Here is a 15,208-nt window from a genome sequence, read left to right on the forward strand (position 1 = left end):
CTAACTTTCCGAGTCACCCTTTAGTGACTCTAATGGACTCGAGTCAAGTCACCCCTCCCCCTTTAAAAAGTCCACTGTGGAAAAAACGGGGCCGCTACTAGGGAATGTGTCTGTTGGTGCTCTCTTTACTCACTCTCCTGCTGTCCCCAAACATCTGTAAAAAGGGCAGGAGGGGTGGGAGGGATGGCGAGAGAGTGAGGACAGAAGCAGCAAGGAGGAGGAGGATGGTCACGAGCAACAGCTGCAAGGGTTATCAGGACCCAATCTTTGCAGCTCTACTCAGAAGTAGTCCCCCTGCAGCCAGTCATTCAAGGTGGGTTGTCCCTCCCCACCTCCAAGTTGAGTCTTGGAGTCTTAACAAACTAACAAGCTGATAACAACAATGTATTTAGCCCTATGGAAAGTGAAACCTTGCCAATTGCGTGCATTTACTTGTGAGTAGGCAAATGTGCCTCCATCCATTTTGAAGTGCAGGCCAAGAGCAACACAATGCCACCAGAGTGATCCGGATCCAAGGAACAAAAATCCCCCAAAAATACTCCAGAAGGAGGTTCCCCCCCCCAAGCTGACAAGGAAAATGTATTAAGCCCTACAGAAAGCGAAACTGAGCTGCATGTACTTGTTTACATGTGAGTAGGTGAACATGCCTCTGCTCCTATGAAAGACCAGGCAAAGGAATTCAAGAACACCAGAACGGTCCTGATCATATGGAGCTCAACAAATGCTCCAGAAGGTTTCCCCCTTTCCCAACCATAGTAAAAAGGATTAAAAAAAAACAGAGGCTTGAGTGACTGGTAAACCAAAAACTTTTTTTTTTAAATCTCTGAAAGTTAGGTGGGTTAAATAGGGTGTCGAACACACTGAAAAAAATGGGGACCCAACTGAAACTGAGAAACACTGCTGTAGAGCAGGCTTAAACTCCTGCAGGAAACTGACATAGATGATGTAAATACAGGCACGCCCCAGTATCCACATGGGGTTCCGTTCTGGAACTCCCTGAAGTTAATGGAAACCGTGGATATCCAGGGACACCACACTTCATTTGGAGGCTGCAGCCTCTGCAGGACTCAGAGTGGCTGTTTTAGCAAAACAAACAAACAAACAAAAAACCACAACTTACAGTTTCCAGAAGGAAACTGAAAATGACAGTTTTATGCCTTATAAGATAATGCCTTACAAGGCATAAAAAGTCATTTCCAATTTCCAGAGGAAAACTGCACATTGCGTTTTTTTTGCCAAAATGGCCATTCTGAACCCTCAAAGGCTGTGGGCAGAAGTGCATAGCCTCTGCAGGGCTCAGAAAAGCCTTCAGAGGAAGCAGATCCAATCCATGGTTAACTGAAACTATGGATTCAGTGTTCATGGGTACAGGGCCCCCCTTGTACTAAAGCTTTCAAGGCCAGCATTCATACCTTCCGGAGGGTCCCCTGAGCCCCAAAGAGGCCGTGGGCATCTGTCCATGACTTCTGCTGGGCTCAGACTGAGTTTGGCACTCAAAACACATGACTTCCAGTTCCATGGAGAAACTGGAAGTCATGTTTTTAATGCCATATAAGGCACTAAGAGGTCCAGGAAAACCTCCTAATGCTTTATAAGGCATTAGAAAGGTCACTTCTCGCTTCTCCATGAAACCAGAACTCAAGTGCTTTGAGCTGCTGGGTCAGAGGATCCACTGGAGCCAACGGGAGCAAAGCTCCTTCAGCTTTGGAGGGTGGGGAGCAGGCACTGCCTGTATCTATGGTTTCATGTAACCGAAGGACGTTCTGAAACAGAACCCCCACAGATATGGGGGCACACCTGTACTTTTAACAACTGTTATTGTCTACTAAATCTAAATTGAGAATACAGGTTCATGTCACAGTGGGTGGCAGTGGCTGTGAATTGATCGTGACTCCGATCTTAAAACACAATTCTTTAAATTCAGATCTGTGTCTCAAGTGAAATGTGAAAAGTTCTGTATCTATTACTCAGCTACTACCTAGCCCTCTGGACAACCATTCACACCATAACTAACAAGCCAAAACAACCACCAGCAGTGAAATGTTTTAAAAGTGTATCTTCAATAGCTAAGAGGTACCTTGTTGCTTCGGCTTTATTTGGTCCAGTAACATAGAAAGGTGCATCATAGTTATATTCGTCAAAGACACCCCATCGGAGATGAGCCCATTCGTGGACAAAGACCTTGCCTGCAGAACACCAGGAACAAATCTAATTGTAATTTGGTGATTTACATTTACAATATACAGGAAATGAGAAGATGTCACTTTCCAAAAGGAAAGTTCTAAAATAAAATCAGAAGTGCTGTGCAGTCACACCAACAACTGAGCAGCTACAACAGGGATGGCCAACTTTTCTTTTTTTTGAGGGCTCTTGTATTTCTAACACTTGTGTCACTGAAGCAAGAGGAACTTCCAGTCCTCAAAATATACATGCACTGTATAAAGGTAGCTTCCTTAAGCTATGTACAAGTTAAGTTCATTATTAATAACTTCATGTTAAAGGCTGGCAACACAAGTGCACTACACTGTAGTGCTCCCCTTGAATCCCAGGGCATGGTCTGAAGGCACATGACACTTACAGCACCCTTTCAGATACTATGCAGAGACTAAACAGGATTAGGTTGAACTAGTACCTGGATGGAAGATCTGCTGAAAAGTCCTAAATAAGGTAATGTGCAAGAAAGGCAGTTTATAAAGGTAAGGGATAAATAACTATGTCTGTAGCATGGAGAGTGAAAATGTCCTGATAAACCTAACATGGAAATATGGATAAGTCTGTAGCTAAACTGAAGGCCTTCTAGAAAGAGATGGTTCAATCCTATCCGACTGATGGCTCAGTCCTATCCAACTTTCCAGAACTGATGCAACTGCAATGCAGCTCCAAGGTAAGGGAACAAATGTTCCTTTATGTTGAGGAGGCATCCATGTCTGCCCACCCCACTGCAGGATGCAGTGCACAACCCATTGGCATAGCTGCATCAAAGTTGGATAGGATTGGCCCTGAATAAAATAAAGCCCCAAATGCTTTTTTCTTGCTTATCTTATTCTGGTTATCTTTCCAAACTTTGACTATTAGATATTTTAAAAATAAAAAAAGGAAAAACTAATTTTAATTGGCTGGTATTACCTCGTGGTCCATACACATCTACTGAAATGTCACTTGTCAAGAAGTTAGGTGTGAAATGAATGTATCGTCCCTTTTCCCCACATCCTCCATACTGCAACGTGTAGGGTTCGTCTCCATATTTCAGGGAAGGATCCGCCACTATGACATCAGCCTAAAATAAAGCAGGACCTGGTTTAATGATCACCAACAGCCAAAACCACATCTATAAGAATATTTACAGCCCAATCCTAACTAAATTGGGCCAGCACAAGGGGTGGGGTTTACAACAGTGGAACAGTGTTATGCTATCATAAAATGGCTGCAGATTGTGCCTGCAGTGAGCTACCAGTGGCCATTTTGCAAACAATGCCACAACAGGTGGTTGCACTGTAGCTATGCTGCTGGCATCCACTGCCCCCACCAGATCTGGAAAGCCAGTGATGGAGGCAGGGGTGTGGGTGGGCAGAATGGGGAGGAGGCCAGGAAGGGCTGGTATTGGCAGCAATGGCACCACTGATATCCTTCTGCACCATGGCCTTGATCCCCTGACCTGGCTCTACTCAGTCTTGTGCCAGCAGATCTGCTGGTGTAGGTTCAGTAGACTCAATAGGGCAGGAAAGTTTGCAGAAACCTGAAGTTCTCCCACAGGATGCATGTGCACCCCATTGGCAAGGTTGCATCTGTGGCAGGGGAGTTAGGACTGCAGTCTCAAAGCCCAATCATATCTATGAGTACTTTCCTGGGTGCAAGTCCCGATGGGACTATGGGATTTACTTCTGAGTAAACCAGAGGATTGCCATGAAAAGTGAGTCCTACAGAGTTCAGCAGAATTTAGTTCCAGTGAGTGTGGCATGTGGATAGGTTAGAACTGCAGCTTTATTGTGCAGTTTTTGCCCCATTCAATACATTTGAATTTTATAGATTACTCTTTCAAACTTACTTTTTCATAGGATTCTGTAGCTGTTCTTTTATATTCAGGCTTGGATGTCCAAGTCAGAGGAATGACAACTTTAGCAGTCTTGAAATAAAATCTATTCTGAGTGGCTTTGAACAGAAAAATAGATGCCTCTTTAATCATGTCCTAACAGGAAGACAAGAGAGCATAGCCTGTATTTAGAGCATTTATGTTACTTATTTAAAAACAATTGCATTCCACCATTCCATTAATATAGTCAAGGTGACTAACAGCAGCAGTTAAAATTCAGATAAATAAAATAATAATGTTTAGAAAAATTAATAGGAGAGTAGCTTCCACAGGTAATGGGGCAGGGGATTAGACACTGTTACAGACTGGTGCCCAGCACCCACAGCTGCAGAGTGACTCTAGATGCGTATTGAAGACATTGGTCAAATCTAGGTGAAAATAAAGCCCATGAGCCCATAAAGCCTGAATGAAAGCCAATGTGCTAAGTTCCTCAGAATGGCTGCAGCTTCCACACACCACCCTACCCTCCCCCCAAATGTCCCCTCCAAAGGTCGGTGGCAATTCTGCCCATCGCAGAGTGAATCTACAAACAGTGAATTTGCATATAAAGAGAACTGTCTGTACTGAATAAACTGCTCGTTTATCTTTTTTAAAAACGATGTTTGAGAATGAAAATGATCTTCATCTAACTGACAGCAAAATTGTCTCCTTGGGAACCATGGTAACCAGTTAAGAGTCATCACTGCCACGCCAAACAGTCAAGCTCATTCCAGCCAAGCTGTCCAGAAGGATACAGTGCTGGATGTTTTAGAAAGTCACTGAGAGGTCCAGCAGAATCAAAAGGGAGGTACCATCCTCTCTAGTTCCTGGCACTGGTCATCCACCCAAATGGTTAAAGTTGTCTCCAAAACATGTGGCCTTGGCCAAGATAGGTCAAGATCATTCACGTCTAATACCTGCATCTGGTTTTTTAGAATTAGCCATTTCCTGCAGCACACTCTTCCTGATGTTCAGCTGGAGCTCTTGCATGCAGGCTTCAGGAAACTGGAGGGACAGGCATACTCCCTACATCCCAGTCTTTCAGAAGCAGATTGGCTCCATGCACATGTCTGCACCAGGAACCTTTTTACTGGCCCTCTGTTTATGTCTTTAAAATTTGGAAGGCAAGGATTTTCCTGGAATGAAGCTAAATGGTGGTAAAAAAACCAGCATCTGTTCAATATTTAACAGTATCTGCTAAAGGCACTTGGCCAATTTAAACAGGTAGCAGCTCTATTGTTAACTGCACAATACTACATCATGTGGTCTCAGTGCTAGAACGCACAATCAGTACCACTGAATAAACACAGTTACTTCCCCATTTCCTGCCAAGTTTAAATTTAGCACACACACAGCCTAAGATAACAATTGCTAGAAATATCTGAAGTGGGAAAATTTGTACATCTCTTCTTCAAAATGGGGGGGGGGGGAGGAAGAACCACACAACCCTAAATACCTCTTTCATAACAAATCTATTAATTGTTACTAGTCCTGGTGGCTGTAAACTATCACCAGGCTCAAAGGCAGTTGAAGGGGAGCAAGTGGGAAAGGTCTATGTGACTTCCATCTCCCGCTTGTGGACTTCCCAAAAGGCAGTTGGTTGGCCACTGTGGGAAACAGGAAGCTAGATCAGATGAATCTCTGGGCTGATCCAGTAGGACTTTCCTTACTATCTTATTTATGGAAAGTATGTCCACACTCTATACTGTACTCTAAAGTACAGAGAGTCTCCTTTGTTAATGGCCCAGTCCTAAACCAGGGCAGAACCCAGTGGCCACTGCACTGCCCCACCAACCACCATAAAGCACCCCTGTGCTTGCAGAGAGGACTCAGCACCAATAAGATGACAGTGGAGCATGGCCAGTGGTATTACCGCCGACCAGCAGAGAGGCTATTCGGGGCAGGGGCAGGATAGACCAAAGGGAGGATCAGGCCTGGGAGCGGGGGGGGGGTTAACTCTGCCACTTAATCCTGTGCCCCATCCCAAACCAGAAAGCCCGACACGGGCTTCCTTGGTTCTGCGTCCGCAGCTCTGAGGAGACCCAATGTTGGCCGCAGAGCTCGACACAGGATAAGGGAACATTTGTTCCCTTACCCCGAGGAGACTCAGGCAGCTATCCCAGCCCCACAGGATACAGTGGTGGCCATTTCAGTGCCACCTCTCCTCATGGTAGCCCTGGGGCTTAGGATTAGGCTGTAAGTCTACCTGTTACACATTTCCTTGCAATTAAGTCCTCAAAGCAGTTATGTCCTTTACACCCACCATGTTGTCGTCATGCCTGTATGTTCTTCTATCTCCTCCCCAGACCCTCCAAGCTCTTAAAGAGCCAGAAAAAGAAATATTAACAAAATTAATCAATTTCTGCCCAACCCACAAGTGTACACATTTGATCCCTGTTGCATATATGCAATGTTGGGCAGAAGTGGCTTAAGCCATATCCTCCAAGTGTTCCTAGTTGATCATTTTGTTCTGCAATTATAGGGAGGGTTTTTATTTAGGATATATCTCAAATCAGTTTGTTTCAAACAATGAGGAGTGAGAGGCATGCAGGTTATGTGCAGAATACCTTTCAGCAAACCATGACTTAGTAATACTGGATAGGATAATTTATTTCATTCAAAGGGTTTAAAAATGCTCATACTGATGAAAAATTATGTGTGAGATGAGTATCGAAACTGTGTTCCATTGTTATGAATAAATACGGAGGTATATTAGTTCATATGTATTCAGGACTGAGTCCAAAATATTCCATTGTAATTGGGAGAAACTTCCCCTTTATACGTCATTTTGCTGTAAATTCAAGCCTTCTTGAAGGGAACCCCCTATAACATAATTAGCAGCAGAATTTGAAATAATTTTTCTATTCCCATATCACTTACTAACCTGGAACTAGGTGCAGTAGGATGCAGCCAAAGGCAGCATGATTAGAAGAAAAGTCTGTAAATGGGATATTTTAAAATCTAACTGTCAAAACTCAGGATGCAGCACTCTCTGCACAAGGGAGGCTTGCCACTCTAGTACAGAATTAACCCAATTCTGCCCAGCTCACAGGTGTACACATTTGATACCAGTTGCATATATGCAATGTTTATGGCTTAACTGACCCACACACGGGATGGAATGTTGGGCTCCAGGACTTCCTTTGCTGCTTCATACATCTGAATGAGCCATTTGGGGGGGGGGGGAGGTGAGAGTGAGTTTCCAAAAAGGAACCTGGAATATATATTTGTGCTCTTGGAATGCTCAAGCTGAATTTAATTTTATATACAGGTTGAGTCTCATTATTCGTGACCAAGAACTCACCTGGATGGCAAAAAAGGCACTATAGCAAATCAATTTTTAAAAAGTCTCTTTGCTCCCGTGATTTAAAAACAGCCTTGCTGACTTTTGTAATGCACACGGAGGCCATTAGTCTCTCTCCAGGCACTTAGGCTTCACTAGGAGGCAGCAATCCCTCCCTTCACCAGGAGCCCCAGCAAGGGGGAAAGAATGGAGAAGGTGATAATCACTGCCATTTAGCCTTCTTTCACGTGCTAAGGGGGAAGGGAGGAGAGAAGCCTGCAGAGAGAATGATTGATGGATTGTCAGCTGGCTGCCCTCTTTAGCTTTATTAAACGACTGTTTTCCATTAATTTAAAAGGCCCTTCTCATCAGCTTTGAGATAGAAAAATCTGTGGATACTTAGGTTATAGCTGTAATCACTTGTCTGACTGTCTCTCTGCAACAGTAAAAAGCCGTTTTTTAAACTGTGATTTCAAAGGGGTGCATTTTCCCCCTTCTCCAGGGATCCCCCTTATCATTTGCCGTGGCCATTCGTGTTGAGTCAAATCCGTGTATAAAAAATCCATGTTGGACCTGTAATAATTTGACTGTCACAGATGGCCAAGTTAGATTCACACCAATACACACTTTCCTGGGAATAAGCCTCATTGAACACAATGGAATTGACTTCCAAGATTGTGCCTAATTTAATCTTTTCACAACTTATTTATAATCTCACCTTTATGTTGTCAACAATTTTTTGGTCCTCAGGGAGCTCAGGATTTATTGCAATAACGACGTCTTCAAACCCACCATTGTTGAGCTTGACCATAGTCCCCATTGCCCCATGTACCAGTTGTAACAGCCAGAACAGAAACCATCTATTGAGTTCCATCTTTGCTTGTGCCTCTTATACCAGTCTCACTAGAGAAAAAAAATGGCACACAAGAGTTATCTACACAGGCATATTGCATCCACATTCACACAAAAAACCCCTTATGACAGAAGACCTTAGTTCTATTAAGAACATACAGTTGTTTGTTAGTGAACTTCATAATACTGCATATCAGTGGTTTTCAAACTTTTAGCACTGGGACCCACTTTTTAGAAAGAGAATCTGTCAGGAAGTGATGTCACTTCATGTACTTTATTCTTGGTGATCTTAGTCCTGAGCCAGCAAGAAGTACCCATATAATTTGACTGAACAGTTTGTAGAATCTGGTTTATTGGTAAGTTAGAAGTGCTGCATAGACTTTAAATAGCAGTTCAGAGGATTCCCTTCACCTCTTAGTGTTGTGTTTGTGCATGGGAAAGAAGCAGCTCCCAGTCACCTCACTGCTTGCAGTTTGGGGGCAGAGAGAAAAAGAGAGTGTGTCATCTCAGATCATTGCTTGTGATCTGCCCCTATTATCTGCTGGTCAGGCGGATTAAGCCCTTTAACTTTAAAGGGTTTTGCAGATTGCAAAACATGATAAGGCATAAGAGCACACACTTTGCCCAGTTGGAGAGACAGACAGAATGAAGTTCCCAATCACCTTGCTGCAGTTGGGGGGGGGGGAATGAGAGAAAGAGTCATTCCCCATTAGTTCATTCAAAAATTGTGGCCTGATACAGATCAATTAATGTTAAGAGAAAGGATAGCTTGAGTGGCACGCTCAAGGAACAAAAAGCCTAAAGGTGGCACATGCCATGAAAAGATTAGCCACCACTGCTTTAATGGGTCCCAGAAACTATATTGGGATACACTGAAGAACAGGAAATAAAGGAAAAGGCGATATCATTTTAATCATGGCTTTAAGACGACTTAAAAAAATTGGATAAATGTCTAAAAAAATAGCATAAATGTCTAATTTTGCTTTGTTTTTTTAAACCCCTCCTTAGTGGTATGAAACAAAGGAAAGCAGAAAAAAATACTTCTTAACAAAGCTCCTTAGGCCTACGTTATTATATCAATACGTATGTATTATGTAAAGCACGAAAAAGAAATTTAAAAGGAGTAATTAGGCCTGTACCAGTGATTCCCAAAATGTGGGCTGGGACTTGATTTTCAGTGGGCTATGAAACTGACAGGCTGATAGCTGACAAGGAAAACTGAAGCCCTGTGAAAAGCAAAACAGAGCAGCACAAGCATGTTTAGTCGAAGGGCATGCTGAGGGGAAAGCAACATCACTAGAATGGTCCCAATCTGATAAATGTAGGCCCCAACAAACTCTTGAGAAGGAAGTATCCCCATCCAAGCTGACAAGGAAAATGTACTGAGCCTATAGAAAGAAAAACTGAGCCATACATGTGCATTTACACATGAGTAGGTGAACCTGCCTTGGCTCCTATCAAAGGCCAGGCCAGGAACAGGAATGCAAGGCCACCAGAATGGTTCTGATCCAACAAATGTGGAGCTCAGCAAACACTCCAGAAGATGGTCCCCCCCCCCGCCCACCACAGCAAAAAGGATAAAAACAGAGGCTTGAGCAGCAGGTAAAGTGAAACATTTTTTTGTTTTGTAAAGTTAGGCGAGTTCCAAAGTGTCATTGTAAAAAGTGGGTCCTAAAGCTCAAAAGTTTGGGAACTTCTGGCCTATACTATAACATCATATTAGCTTCCAATTCTGCGAACATTGTTGACAAACACACACACCACTTACTCATGACTGCAGTTTTTGACAGATTTTGAGTTCTGATGGCCAAACCACCAGAAAAAAAACCAAAACAAAGAACAATTCATCTAGTGGGAAAACCAAGAGTGGTGGGTTTTGTTTTTTGTGGATGCACTGAGCCCGATTCAGCATGAAATTGTAACAGAAGGAGTGGGAGTAAGTCCCACAAGGAGAAAAACTACACCGTGGCATAGTTTGGATGATTAAATATAGCAGGTCTGAGGAAGGAAATGGCCGAGGGCGGAGGCAGAAGAGCGAGCAAAGAGGAACTGAACTCCAGTTGTTTACCTTTTCCTGGCTTCAGCCAGAGCGAATGCTGATCTTGACGTGTTGTCAGTGCAAGCGGCAGTACTGTTGCAATTCCATAGCCAACTGGCAACCAAACACCACTGGAAGGAAAGGCTGAAGGTGGCTTTCACTTCTCAAGTGGTCCTCTGCTGCTGAGAGCAGGGTTGGGTCAAAGCATGTGGAAACCCTCTAGTGGTCAGATTTGGCAATGAACCATTTTGAACAATGAGCATAATCGCACATTTAAAGAGACAGATACTTTTTAGACCAAAGTTGTGGAAGGACCCAGTGAGAAACTGACAGTATGAGTTAGAGCAGGTTTCTCAAACTGTGGGTCATGACCTGATTGCTGATGGGTCACAAAGCTTTAGCTGATAAGCTGCAAAGGCAAATGCATGGAGCCCTATGTAAAGTGAAACTGAGCCTTATCGCACATTTACTGAGCAAACTTGCCTTTGTCCATTGGAAAGGACAGGCTGAGAGGAATCCAACAACACCAGAATGGTCCCAATCCAATGAATGCAGCCTTCCAAAAACACCCGAGAGGGAAAGCCCTCCCTCCAAGTTGACAAATGTATTCTTATGGAAAGCAAAACTAAACTACATTTGTGTTTACTCACGAGTAAGCAAATGTGCCTTGACTCATGGTCAGGTCAGGCAAAGATGAATGCAAGGCCACCAGAATGGCACTGATCTGATGAAAGTGGAGCTCAAAAAGTGCTCCAGAAGGCAGTCCCCCCCCCCCATAAAAAGAATAAAACAGAAACTTGAGCTGGTAAGATGATTTTTTCCCCCCTTTTAGACTTGTAAAGCTAAGTGGGTCCTGATAGTGATTGGTTTAAATATAAGAACTTAAACTGAACTGGGCACTGGGTAGGGCTGAAAATCTTACTGATTTTTTTTTTGTGTGTGTAGGGGTGTTATTGCAGGCAGGCTACAGAGAAAATTCACTTGCTGGAACAGGTCTGGCTTTCCCTTATTTAATTATTTTACTTTAATTTAACAATTTATAATTATTTATTTTAATTTGTTTGATGATGTCACTTCTGACCATGGCAACACTTCCAGTGGGTCCTGATGGTCATTCTAAAAAGTGGCTCCCTGGCTAAAAATTTGAGAACCACCAAGTTAGAGTAATGTGGCTTCAATCCTCAGCTCTGAGGCCCCTTGTTAAGACTACCATTAGCAGTGCCACACAACTGTTCTGAAGTTCACGGAAGTAGCACCTTAGAAGAGGATGCAACACTTTTCTTCCTAGATTTTCCTTACTCTAACCTCTTTCCAGGGCTTAGCAGGGGTTTCCCCCCCCCCCCACACACACACCTGACAAGACAAAGGTCTGATCCAAACAGGCAAAGTAGAGGAGGAGCAAATCTATCGGGATCCATGGGATCAGAGGCAAGGGCATAGTCATGACCAGGTCAAAGCTCACTTTCCAGAAAAGCCAAGCCATGGTAACAGACACTCAGACTGATGGAGCAGGCTATCAGTAAGAGTGCTCAATGCTGCCCTTGAAACTTTTTCCAAAGAACTTAGGGCCCAATCCTATCCAATTTTCCAGTGTCAGTGCAGCTGTGCCAACAGAGCATGCACTGCATCCTGTGGTGCAGAGGCAGTCACAGAGGCCTCCTCACAGTATGGCAACATTTGTTCCCTTTCCTTGGGGCTGCATTGCAGTTGCACCAGACCTGGAAAGTTGGATAGAATTGGGCCCTTAGTTGAGGAGAAGCAGGATGTAAACTGAGAAATGTGCCTTACAGACATATATTAATGCCTCTAAGCCAGTGGTTCTCAAACCTTTCGCTCCGGGACCCACTTTTCAGAATGAGAATCTGTTGGGACCCACCAGAAGTGACATCATCAAGCAGGAAAATTTTTAACAATCCTAGGCTGCAATCCTACCCACACTAACCCAGGAGTAAGTCCCATTTACTATCATTGTTAAAAAAATATACATAGTAGCCTGTTAAAAGTACAGATGTGTAACATTTCCCCAAATGTAGTCACATACCATAGTAACATCATGCCTAATATATTAAAAATATTGAAATGAAGGAAACCCACTGAAATTGCCTTGTAACCCACCTAGGGGGGGCCTGACTTGAGAAACAGTGGACTAAGGCAAGTTTACCTACTTGTGAGTTTACCTACGGGATATGCCTAAGTTTCACTTTCCATAGGGTTCTATGCACTTACCTTCTCAGTTATCAGCTAAAGTTTTGCAACCCACCAACAATCAGGTCATGACCCACAGTTTGAGAAACCATGCTCTAGGCTACCATTTTTCCCAAGGACTATCTGAAAGTAGCTGTAGCTACTTTCTGTATCTGAAAGTAGGTATCTGTATGTAGCTCATGTTATAATAAGACCTATGCAAATTTACCTGAGAACAAGTCCTACTGGACATAGTGAAACTTACTTCTGAGTAAACATGAATAGGCTAGCACTGCCTTTTTTATTTATCTGGAATATTTTTCAATCTCATTTTTCAACATTTATACGTCTGTTTTAAACTATTGCAACCCACTCCAAGAATCTGGAATGAAATAAGCTAGATTAGTGTTTCTCAAACTGAGTTGGGACCTACTAGGTAGGTCGCGAGCCAATTTCATGTGGGTCTCCATTCATTTCAATATTTTATTTTTAATATATTAGACTTGGTACTACCATAGTTATGTGACTGCCTTTGAGGAAATGTTACAGACCTGTACTTTTAACAAGCTATGTATATTCTTTTAACAATGGTAGTCAATGGGGCTTACTCCTGGGTAAGTGTGGGTAGAATTACAGCCTAGGATTGTCAAAAATTTTCCTGCTTGAGGACGTCACTTCTGGAGGGTCCTGACAGATTCTCATTCTAAAAAGTGGGTCCCAGTGCTAAATGTGTGAGAACCACTGAGCTAGATCATTTATAAGAAGTTAAAAAGAAATGTCAGAGTAGATATAAATGGCCGGAGATGAAAACACCAATGAAATAATTTAAAGCTGATTTTGTTGTTATAATCAGGGTGTGGCTCTGGGGTGTCATGTTAAGCAGTTTGAAACTTGCATCACTTAGCACAGACTAATGCAACTTATTAGTGAGTGTGTCTGTTGGGTTTGGGGAAAGACAGATTCTGTGCCCTTGTCTGGGCAACAGCTGGAGAAGGAAGAACTGTGTGTAAGATGAGAGACTGAGTGCGCAAGGGCAGGAGGAGGCTTGGAAAGGGCTGTCCTTTTTCTAGCAAGACTCTCATGCTTTTAACTGTTGCAGATGGTACAGAAATCCAACAAGCAAAGCTTTTCTTGCAACTGCACTGAAAAACATGGATTTCCTCTGTTTATGCAACGAGTAAGTGTACAGGGCCAATATCAGGCAACCCAAGTTTACCACATAATTTTTAAAAGTGACTCCAAATGAACTTTCAGTTAATCACTCTCAGTAAGGGGCTTAGGCTATGTCTCAAGCTAACACAGAAAGCAAAAATGCAAAGCAATGCATGTTTACTCAGAAGGAAGTCTTCCTGAGTGGGTTTTACTGCCAAGAAGATATGCACAGACAGGAAACACTCACAAAAGATGTTTTTCTCTTTTGATACAGGACATCCAGCTGCTTACCACTGAAGTATATCACATGCTGCCTTCCTCCAAGGAAATCAGGATAGCACACAGGGTTCCTTCCCCAGTAAGGGCTATGTCACTGGATTCCACTTTCTGTGTTTGGACTTCCTGAGAAGACAAAGGGGGTTTCGGCTCAGTCAGCCCACCATGATGGTACCATGCAGGCTACAGCTCTTTTGTCCACATGCTACCTTCCTTTTCTTTCTGCTGGGCTCCTTCTGCTGCCTCTGAAAACCACTTAAGAATGCAACTCCCTTTTAGAAAGATAAGGCTGCATTCTAGGAGCTACCATCTTCTGGTAGGGGGAGAAGAGAGAGAGGCAGAATTTGTTCATCATGGGGTAAGTTTAAAAAAAAAGGGAGGAAAAAGCCTTTGCAGGTTGCTTGGCTGAAGTGAGTTTATGTAGGAGAGACCCAGGAATAACCGTGCTGAATACCTCTCTCTCCCATCTCCTCTCCACCGTCTCAATGCTGTTCCACTAGTTTTGGAACATGTTCTTCCCTGCAGCATTATCTCTGCCTGCCAATCACTCCTCCTGCTTCTGACTGATATGGGTGTGGAGTGGAAGAGAGTGCGCCTAACCAAGCCTGAGGAGGAAGGCAAAATCCCTGGGGACCGGGCTTCCAGAAGGCCGAAGCCATGACAAAGCAGACTACAGTACAAAACAAATGTATTAGAAAATAAATTTGGGTTCCTCAGTCTCAGCTTATCTAAGGCTGTGTTTCCGCTACAGCAGGGGTGGGCAAACTTTCAACTTTAGGGATCCTGGAGCTTGAACCATTGTGTAGGAGAGAGAATTTCAGCAGGTGCAGCTTGTGATCTGTGAGACAAGTAGCTGCTCCTACTGAAATTCCCTCTTCAATACAACTGTTAAAGGTCCAGGATCCCTAAAGTTGAAAGTTTAGTCCCTGAACGACAGCATTAATCCTCTTTCAAAGCACTTCTAATACCCCAGTGCTTTCTGGAGACTGTAGGGGGACTAGCTAGGCAACCTGCATCAAGCCCATGCCAACTTTCAGCAGCCCTGGCCCAGACTGTAGCCAGGGTGGGCTCAGTGGGTTACCACCCCACCTAAAGTACTGCTTTGCCCCACCTAGGATTTTGAGGGGGGATCAGCTTTTTAATATGTGATATCACAAGAATGAAAGCTTGCTTTAAGAACAGCAACAATTGTAATTAAAAAAAAATAGAAATAAAAATTCTTGCACAGGAGCTCCTGGTAAAATGCAGTGGTGGGCTACATTCCACCCACTTGCCCTCCACAGCCCTATTCACTTGACTTCAGGTGGATTTTTAGTGATTACAAAGGTGAGTTTGAAGAAAACACTCCATTAGC

The 15,208-nt window shown here is 43.4% G+C and overlaps 1 protein-coding gene across 4 annotated transcripts in view; it reads right to left on the reverse strand.

The window, feature by feature from the left end:
• Window positions 1–14,391, reverse strand: part of LOC136647655 (calcium-activated chloride channel regulator 1-like) — a 34,313-nt gene extending 19,922 nt beyond the window's left edge. The window contains exons 1-6 of one of the 4 annotated variants that reach the window (XM_066623316.1): window positions 14,309–14,391; window positions 13,870–13,980; window positions 8,071–8,255; window positions 4,046–4,186; window positions 3,127–3,277; window positions 2,078–2,186 (exon numbers count right to left, since the gene is read on the reverse strand). In XM_066623316.1, coding sequence (XP_066479413.1) covers window positions 2,078–2,186; window positions 3,127–3,277; window positions 4,046–4,186; window positions 8,071–8,226 — 557 coding nt within the window. In that variant the 5' untranslated portion in view covers window positions 8,227–8,255; window positions 13,870–13,980; window positions 14,309–14,391. Of the gene's footprint in view, window positions 1–2,077; window positions 2,187–3,126; window positions 3,278–4,045; window positions 4,187–4,986; window positions 5,058–8,070; window positions 8,256–10,272; window positions 10,414–13,869; window positions 13,981–14,063 lie in introns of those variants that run through there. The other 3 variants (XM_066623315.1, XM_066623317.1, XM_066623318.1) reach the window with 3 other exon arrangements.
• Window positions 14,392–15,208: the final 817 nt, after the last annotated feature.

The sequence above is a fragment of the Tiliqua scincoides genome, chromosome 4, assembly GCF_035046505.1.
Source record: "Tiliqua scincoides isolate rTilSci1 chromosome 4, rTilSci1.hap2, whole genome shotgun sequence".
Taxonomy (NCBI): domain Eukaryota; kingdom Metazoa; phylum Chordata; class Lepidosauria; order Squamata; family Scincidae; genus Tiliqua; species Tiliqua scincoides.